Below are 22,338 nucleotides of genomic sequence, written 5' to 3'. Positions count from 1 at the left end.
AGTGATGCTTTAAATTCTTTATATCAGTTATATGGTATGTTTACTGCACACTAATCACTCTGCATGTTTGTAAGATTATAGGTAAGTCGTGTTCTTGAGTGGTGAATTGTGTTATGTGCTTTTGGAGCATACAGTCACGTTTTACGGTGTATAAGCTGACACATTTGTAGACGGGATAAACAAAGGATTTCCCCCGTGCATTGTATTATATTCCGAGCTGCCACAAACGGCTGACAGATTGTGTTGTGCTGCCAGCTACTGTGCAACACAAACAGTGCATTCTTCAAAAGCTTTGCAGGCTTTCTTTTTCTTAACAGTTTATCTCCCTGACCAGCAGAGAGCACTGCTTCCTCCAAGCTTTGAAATGCAGTAAGTCACAAACATGCAGAGACACTTCCATGCACTCGTGCCTTTAGAGGGAAGAAAAAACAGGAATACTGATGCTTTCTTTAAATGCACGGCACAAATGAAAGAGTTCAGCCTGCTCGTGATATGAGCTTGTAGCATATTTGAGATATATCTGTGGTATCTTGCACTGTTAAATGGTGAATAAGCTTTACAGGTCTGTGGCTGTGTTCCAGTTCGGCACTGTGATCTGCAGTTGTCTAATACAATGATAATTGATAATTGTGTCATAAAGCTAGAGCCCTCTCTGGTCATTTAGAAGTATTTGGAGGATAAACACTGGAGCCTTGAGAGGCAGATGAAAGGGAACAGGTGCCAGAGAGCTCAGCTACAGGAGCCAAAGTAGACATGGAAAAAGAGGTGCATGAGAAATGGGGCTGAAAGTTAATTTTTAAAGTTAATCAACTGTCTTTTTTGTCTCTCTGACTACAGAGGAATTAAGAAAAGAATATAAAGGAAACTGGCATGTAGTAACTTGCAGAATATTCCACAGCTCAGTCTGAGTATAATCAGTGATGAAGGACTTATAAGTGAGAGGAGATTATGATGATCTTTGTTTTAAGTAAAGCTTTCATTGCAGTAATAACACAGGGTCGTTAAATGATGTAATGTGTTAGGAGACAAAAGATTAGCTTCCAAAGTGTGTTTGAAGTATTCATTTGTAATCTCAGTACATACAGGGAACTAATGCCGGCATGTTTACTGGGGACAGAGATGCTACCATAAAAGGAATATTTGCAGAGTCACAGTGTGCATGTGGAAATGGATCCCATGAGTAAAATAAAATATTCAGGATTGGCTGTGATTAGCCAGGGAAATATTTACTGTATATAAACAAGAGAAAAAGCATCATAAACACAGCTCCTCCATATTGCCTTTGCTTTAGTTAGTCCAAATGTGTTGGCTGTCATATAATACGCAAACAAAAACCTACACATTGCATAGTCACATGGAAACAAAGGCTGTTACTGACTGGCAAACAAGATTTTTAATTTTGTCAAATAACACATAATACCTAAAATCATCAGACTGTGGCTGGCATCGGTGAGTACAAAGCATTCATAAATCACAGTAAAAAAAAACTGGGCTCAGACTAAAGTATATATCCACATAGTAATCCCTAATAAACAAGAGAGGAGACAGTAAGAAAGCACTGGAGCAGAAAGGCACTAAACTTGATTCATTGTCTAATCTTTAAATGTCAGGTCTGAATAAAAAGAATAAGAATAATTCCATTTAATGGATTACGGACATTGAAAGGTTTTATTTTCCAATAATCACGTTTCTGTAGCCCTTGACATGACACAGCTTGTTACTGTCGAAGTCAACCACCAGCTTTCTCAGTCCAGAATGGGTGGGTGTGAAGTAGATTTTCACCTTGGCATCTTCCCCAGGTCCCACTGGTCCCAGCCTGCAGGAAAAAGGTTTAAATATTACTTTTGAGGCAACACCAGAAGGTTTATATCACAGTCCTGTGATTGCGTAGACATTTCAATAATTCCTGCTGTCAAACAAACCATGATACTTCAGAATCAGAATCAGAATACTTTATTAATCCCTGGGGGAAATTATTTTGCAGAAATTATTTTACTTGTGACTGTCTGTGAAGGTTCTCAGTCATCCAGGTCATCGTAGTCAAAGGAGCTTGCAAAGAAAAGCGTCTGGACTTCTTTAAGTTACTTGAAGACGTTTCACCTCTCATCCGAGAAGCTTCTTCAGTTCTAAGGTCAAATGAGTCCAGACTCTGGGACTCTCCACCATTTGACCTTAGAACTGAAGAAGCTTCCCGGATGAGAGGTGAAACGTCTTCAAGTAACTTAAAGAAGTCCAGACGCTTTTCTTTGCAAGCTCCGTTTACTTGTGACTATTTATGGCAGTGGTGCAGTTGGAGTTGAAGTGTTTGAATTGCTCTGAAGAGTTTGGCCAAACATAGTCGTGGTAAAAAAAATAGCAGGCACATTGCTCATCAGTCATGGAGTCAGAAACACAAAGCTGGATTTATGTAAAGTAAATTATTGGACACTGTTCAAACACTCAATGAGGAGATACTCCTCCTATCTTCTTCTGTTGAGCAATCATAAGGAATCCATTTGGTAGTTTATTTTCTCTCCTGCCTGCTCCAGTGACCTCCTGTCCTGACTAAACAACAGCACATTCAGCCAGACATTCGGGTGCTAAACTGAGACTTGGCAGCAAAACGTGAAACAATATGACACAAATCTCATAATTCATAATTCAAATTGGGAAGTAACATTTCCATTACGGACAGTAATAATTTTTAAAAGGTTGTCTTGAAAAAAGACAAATATCTTAATGGCTTAATGACCTCTCAGTAATGATGCCTCCCCCTGTCAGGTTGGCCCCTTCGATGCTGAAGCAGCAGTTCTCCAGTCTCTCTGGCAGAGGGTTTTGAAGGGTGATCTCTGCAGCCAGCTTCCGATTCTCCTTTGGTTCTCCCAGGATCTGTTCAGAAACAGGCCAAAAATTATGATCACTCTCAGATGAAGCTCATAATGCTGCTTATCTCATAACAATCATGCATGACATTGATTATCATTCAGGTCACTTCAGGGTTTTAAAGACCCCAAAAGTTTGTATTTTGTCACATATCTTGCTACTCACCCTGACTTTGATTTCAGGGTTGTCCAGTACAACATTTCTCACTGCCAGTGTTGTATCTCCGGTGGTATAGTCCAGCAGCAGAGCTGCCAGACGGATTAAGTTGTCCTCAGTGATCTGACCACCGTATTTGGAGTAGTTCAGCCTTAGTGGAACTTTCCTCTCTGGAAGGACGTAGACATTATATTTTAAACTTACAGTGAAAAGAAAAGTCTGTACTGACCTTCTCTATCAGCGGTGAGCTTACTTACCTCCTCCAGGGGAAAGCTCAACATTGAGTAGATCTTTGAAGCCGCAGTTCCCTCCCATAAACCCATTATAGGACAGCGCGCAGGATCCAAACAACAGGCGGCACTTCTTCTCACTTTGTGTGTTGTTAGTAACCACAGCAAACACATCAAAGTCACAGCCCTTCCTCATATCTGATGTCACCTTGATATTGAGGTGCAGGCCTTGATTCTGCTGCTGCTGGAGCAGCTTGTTTTGGTGGTCAGCTTTCTTAAAAGCCTCCCGCTCTTCAGCGGATCCTGTGAGTATTGAAGCGACATCATGGCTTAAATAACAGAAGCCTCGACCCATATGCCTTGCCATGCTGTATAATCAATTTTTACAGTATATTTGAACCAAAGTGATAAAGTGTGTGTAGGAGTAAATGAGCCTAAGGGTGTTCTGAGTTGACTTTATGTACAATAGGGGGAATGCAAACACTGATAAGCAATTCAGGAATGTAGCTAGAAAGTGACCCTGGTTTTACCTACAGGTATGAGAGAATGATTTCCACGCACACTTACGGTGTGTGTAAAAACTATACAATGCAAAATGAGAAGATATGTTACAGCTGGTGAAAAACTGGGCAAAAGTGCAATGAATGCAAACATGTGAGACCATGTTGGATGAGGCGTGCGTGGTAAATCCTTCTATGCATTGCAAACAAATGTTTAAATAGTACATCTTGGGTAAATATCTATTTTTTTCAAAATTTGATTCAGCTGGAGTGCTAAAAGTTTGATCTACCTTCAGGGTATTTGTAGAGATGAGTGATGTCCTCTCTGGCATCACTGCCCACACTCTTGGTGCTGATCTTTTGGCCAACGAGTGCGTTGGAAGAAACTTTCGATGTGCTGCCATCCTTCTTCTTCATGAATGTGATCACATCAGCATTGACCTCAGCAAAGACAAAGGGGGTATCGTACTTGAGCGTGAGCTCACCTTCCTTAATGGCTCTGACAGGGATGGGGCCACAGCAGTACACCCCTGAGGGAAACGGGGGGGAAAGACACGGTGAGCACGTTACTTGATAAAACAACATGCTTTTGATGGACAGTCTTTCTTACCTTCACTCTTCTCCTGAGGCGTGGGGTCATAGGCCTGCCAACCATTAAAGTCAGATTTAAGGTCAGGTCTAGTCATCCAGTTCTCTACCCAGCAGTGATAGTTCCTGTAGATACAATGCATACCATAAGCTGGATAGCATAATAGAAACATACTGCATGGTTATATGTATTACAACCATGCATCACATGCAAAAACATTATGGCCACCCTTGCCACACCTCTTCATTACTCCAGACCCAGCTGCCCTAACCAAAGTAACTCAGGTCTTCACACTTGCCCCATGACACAACAGATTCACGATGAGTATAGCCTGTGGATTCTCTCATTTCAAGATAATCAGTGATTTAAATTGAATCTGTGAGCTGTCCCACCATTTGTGAGTCAACTTAAAAGAGTTCTCACCAGATCATTTCTTTGGATTGAATGAGTTCTCCATTTTCATTGACATAGCGTTCAATCACCAGGTTGCTGTTGGTGTCATGTGCAGACAGATAGTTGGTCACAAGTCGGCAGGGGATGCCCAGGGCCCTGGAAACTGACAGGGTTTAACAATAACTTAAGTATTATCATATTTAAAAGATGAACAAAATGCATATCATAAATATGTGCTTATATGTAGGATATAATGTTTTGTCTGCTTGAGTCTAAGCAAGCGGTTTTTAGAGATAGGCTACCAAGCCTGGCTCTGTGCTATCTTACCTGAGCAGGCCACTGCAGCAAACACCCAGCACTGTCCATAGCGAACAGGCTGACAGGCTTGTGTGTCCCAGTTGCGCAGGATTTCCACACTTCCCCTCCATAACATGGGGCTGACGCCTCCTTCATAGTCACCTGTCCATTTTCCCAGCAACACCCCTTTGTCATCATTGCAATTCACCTGCCAGGCAAAAGAAACGTGTCTATAAAAATTAACAAAGAGAAACAATACTCTCTCAAAATGAAAGAATATCGAGAAGTCAAAAGGACAAACCATAGCACTCAGCACTCTGGACACGTAAATGGGATTTCTTCTCCCTGAGCAGTCCTTGCCAGGATTTTTCAGATATTTAGGATTCATATCGAGAATCCTCAGACAGACATCCAGGATTCCACTTTCAAACTGTACCGCAACATAAGACACATAACTGCAGATTAAGTGTGAGCGGAAAAATAACAAAACTAGGCATGTCATGGCAGGCACATGCTTTATAAAAATACATAAATACAACAAATCTGAAATACAATGCAAGTCAAAACTTTGAGCATACCCAATCATTTATATACAATACTGTTTTCATTCAGAATGACGGGCATTAACGCTTCCACATTTTATAACAAGGAAGGGTTATGATCCTTTATTTTTGCAGATATTGTGCTTCTGCTGCTAAAAATCACATTTACAGTGATTTAAAGTATACTTTGTAGTGGACAGCAGGGCTTACTGCCTTCAAATTCAACCTATGTCCATACTTCAGGAAGCAGAGGACTAAAGGGACTTCACTCAGAATTTTAAAGGGGAATCAGACTGATTTCTGGCAGGGCATGATGTGGAGGATATTCAGGCATTAAAGCAGGAAGGTAAAAACTCAGAGGAAGAGATACCAGCTTTTGAAGAGTCACGACATGGAAAAACTGATGGAACGCACCATCCATTAACCTCCTAACACTCAACAATTCATTCTTGCCCTCTGTGAGGGATGCAAGTTTGAGACCTATACATCAACCAAAGTATATGTGTTGTATCTCAGGCCTACTGCAGTGTAAAGAGGACATCCTGGGCTTTCTATTGATGCTGCATTTTATTGCCACAAAGGAGGTTAAGTGATCTGATATTATTATTCTTTTGTTAAAAATTTGTTCTTCATTATTACATTCTTGTCTTCATTTTACCAAGAGCTCAGAAATTTACAGTAATTTTAGCACTTTCAAAACAAAACTTTTATTCAGTGTCTTTGTAGTGGACAGCAGGACTTCCAGCTCTCATTTGTAGAAGGGGAGTCAGACGTATAGCTGTCTGGGGATGAGTTGCCAGGTGCAAGAGGCTGATATTATAACAGTAAAGTGAAAGCTCAAAGGAAAATAGAAAACAGAATTCGAGTTGGCTGAGCAAGTACAAACTCATTACCAGGCAGCAAGAGTTGAGGCTTGGGTGTGAAATTCATGATTTTCAGGGTTTTTATTGGGTTTTTTTTATCAGTTTTATTGTTAACTCAGTTTCCCTGGGTCTTTTCCCCTGTGTTATGAATAAATCTTCTTCTTTTTGGTACCTCCACTGGTTTTATTTTGTTGTAACACAACAATATATATTGTCGGACACAAACCGGTCCGAGGCGCAGAAAAGCTTGGGCACTGCTGAGTTAGGGCTCTGAAGTTTTTCATTACAATATCTAGTCGGGGAAATAGGAGTCTTTTCACTAGAAATCAACTCTATTGAAACTGGGCTGAAATATCTGTGTTCATGGCATGATCCGAATACCCTAGCATCTGAATGTACCAGGTCCCAGTTACAGCCAGTTCAATAGGTTAGGAGAGATTCTTTAAGAGTAGACAGTCCATCAAAGTAACAAATGATCCTAATTTCTGTGATAAGGGAAGAAGGGAAACTGTCCTCTGGAAACTGAATTGTAGAAAGGGAGTGCTTAAAAATTCAGAATAGGAAAACATTATCTTCTGGCTCTCAGGATCATACTAAAGAAAATACTACTTTATCATGCCGTCCACCCTCTTTATGTATCCACCATCCAATTTTTAGAGTTATGTTTTTTTTTGGTATGTAGCATTTCATTAATTCTTTCACAAGTAGATGTATTTTTCTGTTATCAGAATGAGTGCGGTTCACTCCCTCACCGCTCTGGCACTGTGTGAACTTATATAACTGATTATGTGGATAATGTAGGCAGGCTGATTGTGTCAGTGTTGTTGCTGGCACCTGTCCGAAATTCCAGGGAGTGGGTATGGGATGTTTGTAGGCTCCTCGAAAGATGATCCCATCCTGAGCTAAGACATACTCTGCCAAATTCTCCTTGTTGTCCATGTATACTGCATCACCTGTTGCCAAGAGACATTACAAACATTAATACATGCCTTAATACATGTCCTAACTAGGGTGTAAATGATGTACTGCTGGTCTTTAACTATTGGAAACTGCCTATTGAACACACAAGAGTGTAAAATACTATTATGTACCAAAGGAAAGACTACAGGCTGCTGCTGGAAAGGTTAGTGCTAGCTCGGCTCAAAAGTAAACACAAGTGAAGTAGCTGACATGTTACAGCTGTCTTCTGTCTATAATCCTCTTTTTCAATCTTTCTCTTTCATTCACTTTCAATCCAGTGCTTCAAAACTATTCCAACAAAGGAATATTCAGCTCAAGGCTGAACTATTGCTTAAAAATCACAACATAGTTGTTTGACTATGCAACCGTTCCCTTAAATGGTCTCTTCACTCGTGCATCTGAAAAGTTCCTGCACCAACACCACTCTAGTGTGAAACATGATCATCAAAGTGAGTCTTAACAAGAGCCCCTTGCGTGACAGCTTCTGTTTACCCACCTGGACACCAGGGATTGAAGAGCAGGATGAACTCGATCCTCGCAGAGTGCCCCAGGGTCAGGGTGTAGCGGCCTATAGGCGCATCTGGTGCAGAGCAGATCGACAGGGCCACCATTTCTCCAGGTGGACTGGTGACAGCAGCACTCCAGCAGGAAGTGTCAATGCTAGCAGACAGACCAAAAGAGGCCCTGGTGCCATACTGTTCAGAGGGTTGAGGACCTGCATGAAACCCCAAATATACAGGGAGTGCAGAATTATTAGGCAAATGAGTATTTTGTCCACACCATCCTCTGCATGCATGTTGTCTTACTCCAAGCTGTATAGGCTCGAAAGCCTACTACCAATTAAGCATATTAGGTGATGTGCATCTCTGTAATGAGAAGGGGTGTGGTCTAATGACATCAACACCGTATATCAGGTGTGCATAATTATTAGGCAACGTCCTTTCCTTTGGCAAAATGGGTCAAAAGAAGGACTTGACAGGCTCAGAAAAGTCAAAAATAGTGAGATATCTTGCAGAGGGATGCAGCAGTCTCAAAATTGCAAAGCTTCTGAAGCGTGATCATCGAACAATCAAGCGTTTCATTCAAAATAGTCAACAGGGTCGCAAGAAGCGTGTGGAAAAACCAAGGCGCCAAATAACTGCCCATGAACTGAGAAAAGTCAAGCGTGCAGCTGCCAAGATGCCACTTGCCACCAGTTTGGCCATATTTCAGAGCTGCAACATCACTGGAGTGCCCAAAAGCACAAGGTGTGCAATACTCAGAGACATGGCCAAGGTCAGAAAGGCTGAAAGACGACCACCACTGAACAAGACACACAAGCTGAAACGTCAAGACTGGGCCAAGAAATATCTCAAGACTGATTTTTCTAAGGTTTTATGGACTGATGAAATGAGAGTGAGTCTTGATGGGCCAGATGGATGGGCCCGTGGCTGGATTGGTAAAGGGCAGAGAGCTCCAGTCCGACTCAGACGCCAGCAAGGTGGAGGTGGAGTACTGGTTTGGGCTGGTATCATCAAAGATGAGCTTGTGGGGCCTTTTCGGGTTGAGGATGGAGTCAAGCTCAACTCCCAGTCCTACTGCCAGTTTCTGGAAGACACCTTCTTCAAGCAGTGGTACAGGAAGAAGTCTGCATCCTTCAAGAAAAACGTGATTTTCATGCAGGACAATGCTCCATCACACGCGTCCAAGTACTCCACAGCGTGGCTGGCAAGAAAGGGTATAAAAGAAGAAAAACTAATGACATGGCCTCCTTGTTCACCTGATCTGAACCCCATTGAGAACCTGTGGTCCATCATCAAATGTGAGATTTACAAGGAGGGAAAACAGTACACCTCTCTGAACAGTGTCTGGGAGGCTGTGGTTGCTGCTGCACGCAATGTTGATGGTGAACAGATCAAAACACTGACAGAATCCATGGATGGCAGGCTTTTGAGTGTCCTTGCAAAGAAAGGTGGCTATATTGGTCGCTGATTTGTTTTTGTTTTGTTTTTGAATGTCAGAAACGTATATTTGTGAATGTGGAGATGTTATATTGGTTTCACTGGTAAAAATAAATGATTGAAATGGGTATATATTTGTTTTTTGTTAAGTTGCCTAATAATTATGCACAGTAATAGTCACCTGCACACACAGATATCCCCCTAAAATAGCTAAAACTAAAAACAAACTAAAAACTACTTCCAAAAACATTCAGCTTTGATATTAATGAGTTTTGTGGGTTCATTGAGAACATGGTTGTTGTTCAATAATAAAATTATTCCTCAAAAATACAACTTGCCTAATAATTCTGCACTCCCTGTAGTTAGAAGTCTGAGTCTGAAAGAAGAGGCAGAGATCCTAGTGAAACAGTCGTAGCTAGGGAATGTAAACTTACAGTATTCTCAGCCCTTATCAAGTTTATTCTAGTAATCTTTGGTATGTCTTCTGATTTGTGGATATCATAATAGATTAGTAATTCATTCCTAAATTCTGCTGTGTTAAACGAATTTAAAATCATTTGTGTTCACTTTAATCCACAGAGCCAACTCTTTGACATCTCCCACTCAGCCAGCTAAAGCAAGGGCAAGCTTTTGGCTCACACACTGGGGGGGGATGAACGGTGCCGCTCTTATCCATTAAAACACATTCGATTTTCAAAGGCTGATATCATTATCTGTGATTATACACACGCTTTCCTCTTGGCGAGCAACATTTCCTGTTTAAAGAGTTACATTCGATGGTGTGCAACAAGTTGACTTATCATGCTCTTCATAAGAGTCTTATCCAAATATTAGAAGAGGACAAGAGACAGAGAGCTTTCACTGTTTGTACTGCAAAAAATTTAAGATGCAGTTTCTAGGGCTGCAAAGAATAACAACTAAGGTCATAGAGGATAGAAATGGAAACATCTTTCAGCTACTGTAACTGAGCCCAGTGTGAAAAGGGTGTTGCACTATTGCTGATCGCTGAAGACGGGAACATGACTTCCCTTTCCATAAACGTTTTTGTTTCTTTCCCTTCTCATTCTTGAATAGGCAACAATGAAAATAGTGACAGCATAAACACATGGTAATAGGTAGTTTCAAGTTGCTGCTAACTTCCTGAATGAGAGGACACAATGCTTTTCCTATTCCTATTGTGTAGGGAAAGTTTTATTCATTCAATTTTCCAATTGTTTTGATACAGACCATATAAACTTTATAAAAGAACACATGTATATGATATAAATATTATAATACAAGAATCAGGAGCAGTACCTGTTTCTGCAACACAATCAAGTGAGCTGACTCCTGGCTGGTAGCTTCCAGAGCGAAGGTACAGGCTGACTGAGAAAGGCTGGCCTCTCCTCACAATGAGACGATCAATGCCATTGAGATCGGTGCGATGGTCAGTGTTGTTGAACTCGCACTCCAAGTTCCAGCGATCGATGTCCAGAGCTAAAATGGAGAGAGGGAGGGGAAAAAACATGAATAAAAAAGAAAGTATTTAAGTAGTATTTCAAATATGCAGTATAGTCTATAAAGAACCATCTTGGTAATGAGAGTTTCTATTATTCATTATAAAAATGCAGATCAAGAAAAAAACAACCCCCTCCCCCCCAAAAAAACCCTCTTATTTTTTATGTAGTAATTTATGTAATAATTTTGTCTACGTAAAATCTTACTGACTGCTGTAAATTTTGCAGCATGTTTTATGAAAGCTTCACAAATGCAGTAAGTTAGCTATTATTATTATTATACGCTTAAAAGAGTATCTGCATATAATATATTTGCAATAAGCAAACACTGTCTGCAGCACATTTAGCTGAGTACACACACAGCTACTACACAACTGCTGACAGAAACTATACAGTGTAAATGCTATTTATATTAAACAATACTGACATATCCATAATTACAATTTTTACTTCTAAAAACATCTCTTACCTACTAATTTCTCTCAATGCTGACCCAAAAAGTTGGGTTTTTAGACCAGAATAATCATTTAGATTTGTGAAGCATAGACATGTTTTAGCTCATTAGTCATGTCCTTGTTTCTTATAATGATAGGAAAAAATATACCTCTATGCATATGGAGCACATGCAATGTTGCAAAAAAGTGGAAGCTTTATGAAACCTATTTGCTGTGTAGGACATCGGGAACTCTAATAAAATCAAAAATGTCCAACAAATACTTTTTAAAAAATGATCAGTTAACTGAAAAAGTGCAGTTAACAAGGTCTGGATTTCCTGTGTCGCAGCTGTGGATGTGGCACATAATCTAAAAAACATAAAACAACTGCTTTGTTTGTTCCTTCTACTTGTGATCACTTCACTTTGAAATTAAACTGCAGACTGTAGGATGCTCTGTCTTTTCCAACATTCAAGGATGATATTATCTGACAGATCTTCCTGTATTAATTTACCAGAAGCTAAACCCAGACAGTCACTCCCTTCACGCTCCAGTGTCCTTTGTAACTTAAAGAATCCCACCCTTTGATTAAAGGCCCACCTATATGATGACTCAGAGATTCTCTTGCTGCTGTGTAACCACTGGTCATCTGCACTGTGACATGTCATGTTAGCCTCTCCCTATGTATTATTCCTTGCAAACATAATGCTTGAAACAGACATGAGGTGGTAGTCACAGGGCTAGGAGAGACTTAAGTAAACAAAGGCTCGACTAGAAAAAGTTCCTGCGGTTTTACATGAAATCCATAGGGGCTCATTCCTCAGTATTTGGCATGGCTCTGATGTTTTACTGATCTTGAACTTAGTCCGGTCTTAACTGAAGACACGTTAGTGCAGTGTATTCTGACACAGCTGGAGAGTGTAGTCAGAGCATAATGAGGGCTTTTCTGTTTAGTCTGTTCATGATCCCAAACCAATCAACACATATTTGAAAAAAAAAAAATGTAAGCATTGCACTGAAGCACAATTATTATGTCAAGTTATATAGGAGCCATCTGGAGACAAGAAAGTCCAATAAAACATGCCCTCAGCTTACACAATGCGAAAACAATTACTTAGATTAATAACACATGGATGTCTGTCACCTTAAACCTTTAGAGACAACAGGCTAATGGTGCAGTGGGGAACTGACATCATCCTCTCTGCAGGGCTTTGGAGGCTTGTTGTGGCTACATTGATAGTACAAAAGGCAAGTATTTTGATTTGCTCCCGTAATTGAACATAATGTTTCATTTAAAACGGAGCAGCTTTGGTATGCCATATGGTATGCATGTGTGGTGTGAAGCCAAACTGAATGCATGTCACTGGGTTGCAGTTTATCCTGCAGGGTTGCGTAAATTATAAGGACAGCACTCCATTTTAAACTGCATGGGCCATTCCTAAGCTTCGACCCTCCCTTCTTTTCTAACCTTTACATACTGAACACACCCACTCTCCACTTCCAGTCTACCAACCATGAGCCACATGCCACAGTCCCCCCGGTGATGTGTGGATCATGGTTAGCATCACTGAGGCCACTATGAGCCTCATAAGGAAAATTACACAAAATCTAGCAGGGGACAAGTGTGCATGAGCTGGTACAGTCGACACTGTTTAAAATCCTGGAAAAATAAACAAGGAAAAACACTCTGAAGTTAAAGAACTTTTCAGTCTTCAAGGAGACACCCATGTTGACTGAGGTTCTCCTTCAAAAGTTCATTCAGATTTAAATAAATGCTCTGTGCACATTCAGCATATGGAAAACAAATGTTGCTTATTTATAAGAAGTTAGTGTAAGCATGACCAACTACAATTTGTTCGGAGGTGCGCTGGCAGACGGTTAGGCTGCTATTAAAGTGTCCAGCTGCCCTCCACAGATATTTTTGGTATGTTGCGGTGTTTGACTTCACACACAGGTGGGCAACTTTTTTTGTTTTTGAATTATTGGGGATTCCTATTAAACAGACATGACATGCTGTTTGTGGAGTTATGAATTTCTTAGCAGCACCATCCGAATTCTTTCTCGGTCCTCTGTGAGCCTATAAAGATAGCACTGGTTAAGTAGTGGAAGCACCAGCTGCTCTCAGCTGCTATTATTAAGTGTTAGGGACCTTGGAAGGCAATCATCTTCTCAAATATAAAGGTGAAACATTTTTTTAGATCTTCAGATCCTTGATGAAAATGGGACATCACTATTTACTCCAGCAGTACGGTGCTGAAGTGAATAGTGATGACTTCAGACAGCAGTGGAAATCTTTGGCACCGTGCCTGCAGCATTGTTAGTAACAGCAAGAGGCTAAGAGTGAAAGTTTCACCTCCTAAACATGCACTTCTCTACAAAAATCTGCAACTAAACATCACAGTCACATTAACATAGACATAGTGGGATAATAATGAACACCCATGCTGACCTGAATGAATGACTCAAAACAACACATGTAACAATATTGATATTTTTTTTAATACTGAGTAAGGTCTTAACTATTTCTAACAGATTCTACTTATTAAAGACCTCTTCGTGCAAAAGATAACATCACCATAAATTAGTAAGGAGGCACCACACAACTTACCTTGAGCCATGACTATTTCTGTGCTCGTTGACCAAACTGTGTATTCAGGCAGTCTTCAGCTGAGAGAGGAATTTTATGTGTCTCTCTGTTGCTCTCTGCCCTATTTGTAGTCCTCGTTGTGTTTGACAGTCTGGTAGTGGGTGTGACGTGACCCTCCCCTGGAGAGCGAGAGAGAGAGAGAGAGAGAGAGCTTAGCTAAGACCAATAGTGAGCGCCTGCTACAAAAACACACACGCACACGCACACACACACAGAAGAACTACTATACTTCTTCAGTGATTCATTACACACCCTATGTCAAGTAGGCTGAACGAATAGTAAAGTGCTGTAGTGATTTCGCAGTGATCAGCATGGTTTACTGGAAAACAACAGCAGATTACCGAGTGCACTACGAGCTATCGTATTTAAAAAGTTTCAAAAACATTTAAAAAAGAGAGAAAAATTAATACAGCTTCAGGCAGCATATATATAACAAAGAAGTTGAGCAGGTAACAGAGACCATGGCAGCTTCATCTAATCATCTTTTAAACAGGGTTGTAAGCCAATTGACTGATAAAACGTTTGGGGAAATATGTTGTCATCATCTGATAATGTTTGTGAGATTTCCTCAGAAGATAACCTTTGCCAATCTAAACAAAGATTGTAGGTTGAAAAAAAATACATAACAGCAGTTCAGTCAGCGGTCAGACAAATTTGCATTTTTTCCCCTTCAAGTCTTCTCAGAATTCTCTGGAATTTCCACAGAGAGGAGTTATTAAGTCATGGCAATGCATCATTTATTTTCTCCAGAATGCATTTTAGCACAATACACACTCTGTTTTTTTTTTTTTTTTTTTCAAAATTGCCAGCTTTTGTTTTTATACATCAAACCCCTTCTCCCTTTCCGTTTGTGCAGATTTTGTTTAACCGAGGTTGACTCGCACACATATTGAAAAATAAGTCTATTGCTGTCCACAGTTGTAAACTAATTTGACCTGTGAACATTTTTCAGTGTTTTTCATAAAACTCGGGTTGCTTGAAATTGATATTTTGAATATTACCAATCCCCCTACACCCTCCCAGTTAAGCAACAGCCTCCGAAACCAGCTGAAAAATAAAGGTATTGAAGAAATGCCAGAAAACTGCAATTCCTATAAAGACCACCTGAAGCTAACAGCAAATCCGAATCAGTGCCTATAGACTCCTATGTTAAAATGTCTACATTTATAGCTTTAAAAGGCATATTTTACACATATTTTAAACAGTTTAAGTCTAATTTCTCCCATCATAGGCTGGCTGGCTTTTCTAACCCTCCACATGGATGATATTGTTAGGGACATGGCTGTTTTGATTGGCAGGTGTGCAGCAGTAAGTGTCACAGCTACAATTTGGGGTGACAGATTTAGACTTTTCTGCCATGTTTGTAGTTTTCATGTCCTCTGGAGCATTTGGGGCATGAATGTTCAGACTAAGAATATTGTGGTGAGGTTAGGAGTTACTAAGGTAAGAACAGAAACACCTGAGCTTCAGGTGACACGACAGCCCCTGCATTTAAGGTGGCATTAAGCAGTTCATGTGTTAATGCTAATTTATACCATAGAACCCTACTCTAAAAAAATCATCATAGAGTTAACACTGAAGCTAGATTTAAACTGCATTTTTTTTTTAAGAGTTGCTCCGTGTTGTAAATTAGCCTTAATACATAAAGTGTTTCATGTACACTTTAACACTGCAGTTCCAAGGTGGTCATTAACCCTGCAAAAGCTTCACCGATGGCGCAACATCTCTTTTCAACAACACTTGTAAACCATAAAAGAGCACTGTAGTGTTGGCAGTAACACAACTATAACAGCTGCATAACTATAACAGGCACAGTAAACACAATTCCCTTAAACTCAACAACAAACTGTGTTCCAAGGCAGGAGATTACAACGAACTGTTCCCAACATGCCACAATATGGCTGGTTGTGTGGTTAACTGTTCTAACACAACCTCCAAGAAGTTTATGCTTTAGCTGTGATGAATGAAATTCAGGTATTTTTGATAATCTAGAACTCCACCTTTTTATCCAGTAAACAAAGCATTAATTTATTTATTTGCTTGTTTGTTTACTGTGTTTCCTACATCATCCAGATGTTTTACATTTTGAGTGTAGGTTCTGCCTTAAACTTCATTAGCAGAAGAAAATAAGAGATGTTGGAAACACTTTCTTACACAGCTGGGAGTTCTGTGTTCCAGCCTTTAAAAATTCACATGTGGCCTTGACATGTGTATCAATTTGGGAAAATTAATCACAGAATCACAAGTACAGCAGGGCTGGAGGGAACACAAAAAGTAAGGGGATTACAGTCAGTATACACTCTGACAGATCCAAGATACACATCTCCGAATCAAATATTTCAACTGAAACACATTGAAAAGGAAAAAAAAAATCAAAAACATGTCATATCAGCTGCCAATATAGGTGAGGAATGCAAGAGAGCTTTGACATTTTCAAAAACCATAACTTTTGAACTCAAGAGGTCATTGAGGGTCAATGCAATTTGCAACTGCTGCAGAGAAGCTTCTGCAATACCCCGTCATGCTAAGTTCTGTCTTTGAGGACTTTTGCTACCACTAGACAAACAACTTATCCCAGACAGGTAACAGTAGCAATAGAAAACTCACATTTGGCCAAATTGACAGTCAAACAATACACATGTTGCCTGCAGATGTTTTTCCGTTAATCATATGACCATATCATCAAGTTACGCAGTACAATCAGAGAGAATAGTCACCACATGGTTCATAAGCCACTGGAATGTTGCTGGGATATTACGCGCAAACCAAAAGGCATCACCTTGTAGGAAGTGAGACTGGTTAATGTTATTAGAGCGGCTCGGCTCTAGGAAACAGAGGGACCTGCCAGCATCCTTAAATTTACTCACAAATTTGGCTAAACCAACCTGGTCAACGCAATTCCATGAATGGCAACGGAAACACATCTGCTTTTGTAACAGTGTTTAGCTTTCTGAAATCTGTCTAAATGTGGAATTTGTTTTTTTTTTTAACTAGTAAACAGAGATATCCAGCTGGATTTGGAGTTTTTTGTTCTGTTATCTAGCATGTGTTGTATCGCTTTCTCCAGCTGTTCTCTCTTATCAGGGAAAACGCAGTAAAAGCGTTGCTTGATGTGTTGAGCATCTCTAACATCTATATAGTGCTCAATGAGCTGTGATAAGGTATTAGAAAAAAAACTGATCAATGAAACCTGTTGTTGGCGCTTACCTTCATCCGAGCGGCAAAGAAACAACTGTTTGGTGGAAGCGCTCTAGAGTACCTTAGGTTTGTGGATGGTAATGTTTTTACCACTGATTTGGCTGCAATGAAATGCAAAGATTAAGTTGCTTGACAGTGATTGCCTGGCACAAGTTACCAGACTTTGAGGGAGACAGCAAGCCAATGCAGTCCATGATTAAATACCCAAATGGCAGATCTATTATGTAATGCGACACATCAGGATTAGATCTTATGGACTGGTTTAACTTACCTGTCAACTGCCCAAGGTCTTATATATATTTTTTTTTCATTGTTTATTTGATCTTTATTAGTTATTTTTATTCTAAGTTATTGTAATCAGGCCAGACTGGACTCGGGGACGGGAAAGAAAAACAAGAAGAAAAGTTCAGAAGAAAGTTAACAGAAGGAGAGGGGAAAAAAAGGAGAAAAGAGATAGAGAGAAAAGACAATGAAAATCTGCTTCATCACCTTTGTCTTTGTGTCCTTTTTTTCCCCCCTCTTTTTCTTTTCCTGGATCACCTGTTGAGAAAGAAAAAAAGAAAACAAGCAGAAGAAGACTAGAGCAATAGAATAAACAACATCACGATGATCTATGTGAATATAACAGTAAATACTAAATATTAAACATTATTGTGCAGCACGTAAGATCGACAGCACACAGTGTGCTTTAAGGTAGGAGCCAAAAAGGGTGTAGTTTGTGTGTGTGAGCACCCGTGTGTACACCTGTGAGCATGTACGGTTCCTACATGTAATGATCTGTTAGAGGGTGTGGGGAGCCACAGCCCCGTCCACCAGGGCATGAAGCAGGTATGGAGGAGATCAAAACTCCAGACATCCAGAGGCCCCCAGAACACAAGAGACCAAGGAAGACCAACAGAGGGGCAGCCGCGCCACTATCCCAGAAAGAGCTGAGGAGAGTCCCAGATGAGGGGTCACTCAGCAGCCGCGGAGCAGAAGCCAGGGGGGGTTGCAGTGACGTGCCCGGGAGCTCCGCCGGCAGCCAGCTGCGCCAGAGTGACCGAGCCCCAGGCAGAGAGGCCGAGGGCACCCCACCCCGAAGTGGCCCGAGCGAGCCCCAGGCTCCAGGCCACGATAAGCAGCCACCAAGGAGTGAGCTGGTGTGTACCTGGACGCCCATCCCCGGACACAAAGAACCACCAACGCACCGATGTCTGAGGGCGTCTGCCACTGGCAGGGGAAGTGGTGGGGGGAGATAGGCCTCCATACCTTGGAGGGCCTGAGATGTCCCCAGAGAGGTGGCGTCTGATACCCAACCTGACATATAGACACAGACATACAGGCACACACAGATACAAACATCCATTCCCACCCTCATGCTCTCATATGCAATTACTCAACATTCACCCAACGTGGAGACAGACATAAAGAGACACTATACACACAATCACACTCCCCAAGCGTACTCTAAGCCCCGGGTCAAGGTACCCTTGCCCCTGGAGGGGGAAACTGCACCCAGACCCAGGTGGTGTAACCCTTTTCCCTGCGGTGGAGAGATGCAGACCGCCCCGACTCCGCAGCAGCAGGGAGGCCCCACATTCCAGACCCCAGTCGGACGGCCAACTCCTCCTCCTAGCCCCCCACTCCAGCAGGCCGCAGAGAACGGGGGTGTGTGAAGACTCCAAACCTCCCTCCGCCCGCTCATATGTAGTGTTGATGCATGTGTGTTCTAAGGTGCATTTAAAACCCAGGAGGACATGGAGCTACCTGCCAGAGAGCAGCAGGTAAGCGCATAGCCCTTCCTGATAGCCCTCAGTGTCTACGTGTATTTAAAATTGAGGGGTGAGGTGTACACCCTGATGGTAATTTGGAGTCCGTGTAGCGTGCCCACCCCCAAGATCCTATTTGTATGTGTTATGAGAGTGTGAGTAATGTGAATGTAAAATTGAGATAAAATTGAGGCAGAGGCAGCCAGAAGGGGACAGAGTGGGGGGGATGCCTCCCCTGCACCCTGGTGACACACCTTTACCCCAAGGCCCTGCATGTGTGGGTGATTGTGGTGAAGCGGGAAGAGGGAGGCAGCTGTAGATGGGGAGGGAAGGAAGGGAGGGGCAAGTGACCCCTCCCTGGGGCCAGCTCCCCCGCTGACCCCAGTAGGCACCCCCATACTCCGCAACCTGCCAGGGAAAGGGGGCCCAGGCCCATCCGGACCGGGGCCCAGTACAGCAGCGCCGCCTGGCCCCACAGAGCCCGGGACAGCCCACCCGACCCCACCACAGAGAAAACTGCACCCACCCCGTCATCCACTCATCTTCCAGACTACACAAGACAATAGACGCCCAGGCTGAGATCTTCCTCCACCTCTCCTGTATCTCCCCCTCCTGCAGAGTGAGTTCCTGAAGAGAGAAGAGCTCCTGCAAGATGTAACAACCTCCCCCACCAGTTGAAGAGCCCCCCAGGTGGCTCGATGCACTGGCGGCACCCTGCGCCAGACCAAAAGAAATAATGGTAGATCCATCTGCATGTCTGTCAGACACCTATATGTAATGCTACACCCTCATAGGATACTTTCAAGAAACTTTCTCTGAATTTAACAGGGACCACAACTTAAATGACCAATATTCTCCTAATATCTAATATCTCCTTGCACAAGTCATCTGCGCACCAGGACATTGGACTGCACAAAGTACCCTTGAGCTATACTTTTAAAAACTTTTGCAGGGGCAGGAGTCCAAAACAAACCTTAAGAGGGGGATCAGACTTCTGCTTCTGAACCAACTCACTACAAAAAAGATAGATAAGAGACAGATAACTACACTGTAATAACTACAGTTTCTATGTCCTATTATCACTTTGTTTTTTCAACACATATCTCTAGTTACTGTACAAAGAGGAAACCTCTCAATCTCATGTTCAGACAGCACACACCTTCTCCAGCATGGTTGTTTCCCAGAATTATGCCGACTCCCTCCACAGGTAGTGCTGGACACATCCCAAAGTCATCATTTATATTTTAATAGAACAGGAGAACGGATTCAAAGACAAAACTAAGCAGTTCTCCAGTGCCTCTCAAGACCTTTACCACCACTTTCTTTTTACCAGGAAGGGACACAACCATTGGAAATGAAAATATAGTCACCTTTGTGTCCAGATTCAACCACAGTAAGATTCAGAGAAACAGGAAAAAAATGTCTTTTTGAACACAATATGACCTGATACTAGGGTAGTAAGTTTTACTTGCAATTTACTAGAAACCTTATTTTTTCCTTTAAGAGCAGTACATTCATTCCTTTACATTGGCAACTATTGCATGATATATATATATATATATATATATATATATATATATATATATATATATATATATATATATATATATATATATATATATATATATATATATATATATATATATATATATATATATATATATATATATATATATATATATATATATATATATATATATATATATATATATACAGATTTTATTTGAAAATAGTGCCTTTCAGAACACCCAAGGATATCATGTCATATATATATATATGAAGCATAAGCCTCCTGAACTTTGTCAGTCAGCACACTGAAGAAAAAGAGTGCACTTATCATCGCACCATCATCTGTACTCTTAGACCTCCCATTTGTTCCCATTTTCTCATATTGCATTGTTAGTGACTCACTAGTTGCAGCAGTTGGCTCATGTTCCCCAACATTTTCTATGGAAGTGATCTGTTTTACCACCAGTTTGCTCAATACAGAGTTGAGACCAAGAAGCAGAGTTGCAGTCTTACACACCTCTTTGCAGCTTCTCTCCACCTGTTATCCCCCCAAAACCCCATCCCCTAAGAGACTGCGTCTGCTCCAAAACAAGAAAAAAACTAACTGAAGATCAACAAAATGACTTAAACATAAAAAAAATCACAAAGAAAGAATAATACAGTTTCCACAATTGCACCAAAGAGTAAAACAGTTGAATGTGGATAACTAAACATTAGGTCTCTCTCTTCCAAGTCCCTGTTAGTACATGAATTAATAACTGATTGTGTTTACACCTCTCTGAATCATTACTTATTATTAATCTCAGCTCTCTTCCACAGCATGTCTTTTGTCCTGTCTTTCTCCTCTCACTCCAACTGACCTTGGCAGATGGCCGCCCCTCCCTGACCCTGGTTCTGCTGCAGGTTTCTTCCTGTTAAAAGGGAGTTTTTTTCCTTCCCACTGTTGCCAAAGCGTTTGCTCGTAGGGGTCATATGATTGCTGGCGTTCTGTTTTATTCGTATCATTGTAGGGTTTTTACCAAACAATGTATAGCGCCTTGAAACAACTGTTGTTGTAATTTGACACAGTATAAACAAAACTGAATTAAATTGAAAAAGCAAAACAAGCTCTTTCACAAAAGAAATAACCAACTCAAGCCTAGCATTCAGATAGTTATTTGTATGGCATTCTCACACACTCTAAATCAGTGGCTTAAAAAAGCAACTGGAAACAATGAGTTGTTCACACGTTCCCCACTACACTACACTAACACAGTGGATTCCTACAGGTTACCTATGAAACCCATTATATAAACACCTACCAGACGAATCGTATTCTAACACCAAACCATTCACAAAGAACCAACTGCTGTACAAGAAAATAAACCAGATGAGCAAAAAGACTGACCAAACTAGTGCATTCTTCACCAACCCACAAATCGATATGGATATCCCAGACTTGCTCTAGTGACAACAAATAAGCCTTTCTAATAGTCACCCAAAACAGGCCAGGAACCCAGTTTTAGCCCATTTTAAAATGGACAAGCCCTCAGTTTCACAAACCAGGTCCAAGTTTAGACAAAAAAAAAAAACAGGGAGACCACACAGATAATGAAGTGCAACAGTAATAAATAAATAAATAAATCATGAATTTTATCTGAAAAGAAAGATACAGTGGTTAAACCCTTGAAATAAACCCAAATCAAACCTAAAAAACAAAACAAAAAATGAGCTTATCTGACGGGGAGAAGAGAGCAAATGTTATTCATCAGGCTATCCTTAAACAATTAGCTGAATGGCAACAGCTGTGATTTCTCCCAGGACACAAATCAGAGAGTGGGAGAAATCATCACACACTAGTTTACAGTGTTTTATCTTTTGATCGTTGGAGTTGGAGACTTAAACACCAGCTAAAGTAGACAGATGTTAGAAACACTTTAGGTTTTTCACACAGCTGGGAGCTTTTCATAAGTGGTCTTGACATGAGCATCAGTT

The 22,338-nt window shown here is 41.0% G+C and overlaps 1 protein-coding gene across 1 annotated transcript; it reads right to left on the bottom strand.

The window, feature by feature from the left end:
* Positions 1 to 553: 553 nt before the first annotated feature.
* tgm2b (transglutaminase 2b) lies at positions 554 to 20,328 on the bottom strand. The gene is made up of 14 exons (XM_084927984.1): positions 17,597 to 20,328; positions 13,871 to 14,028; positions 10,629 to 10,808; positions 7,889 to 8,107; positions 7,267 to 7,385; positions 5,329 to 5,457; positions 5,058 to 5,235; positions 4,761 to 4,893; positions 4,359 to 4,462; positions 4,039 to 4,278; positions 3,276 to 3,551; positions 3,028 to 3,188; positions 2,732 to 2,868; positions 554 to 1,816 (listed from the first exon to the last, which is right to left on the bottom strand). Exons 2-14 carry the CDS (start codon positions 13,878 to 13,880, stop codon positions 1,669 to 1,671), a joined length of 2,034 nt encoding a protein of 677 aa, XP_084784110.1. The 5' UTR covers positions 13,881 to 14,028; positions 17,597 to 20,328; the 3' UTR covers positions 554 to 1,668.
* Between the last annotated feature and the right edge of the window lie 2,010 nt (positions 20,329 to 22,338).

This window comes from Perissodus microlepis, chromosome 5 (assembly GCF_051167445.1).
Source record: "Perissodus microlepis isolate ML-2025 ecotype Zambia chromosome 5, ASM5116744v1, whole genome shotgun sequence".
NCBI classification, from domain to species: Eukaryota; Metazoa; Chordata; class Actinopteri; order Cichliformes; family Cichlidae; genus Perissodus; species Perissodus microlepis.
This window is presented reverse-complemented; position numbering and strand designations above follow the sequence as displayed.

Excerpts from the sequence above, each read along its gene's own strand:
- tgm2b (XM_084927984.1), bottom strand. Across the intron at positions 8,108-10,628 it reads TGATTGTGTTGCAGAAACAG|GTCCTCAACCCTCTGAACAG; the intron begins GTACTGCTCCTG and ends GGTTTCATGCAG. Across the intron at positions 4,463-4,760 it reads CAATCCAAAGAAATGATCTG|GAACTATCACTGCTGGGTAG; the intron begins GTGAGAACTCTT and ends TTGTATCTACAG.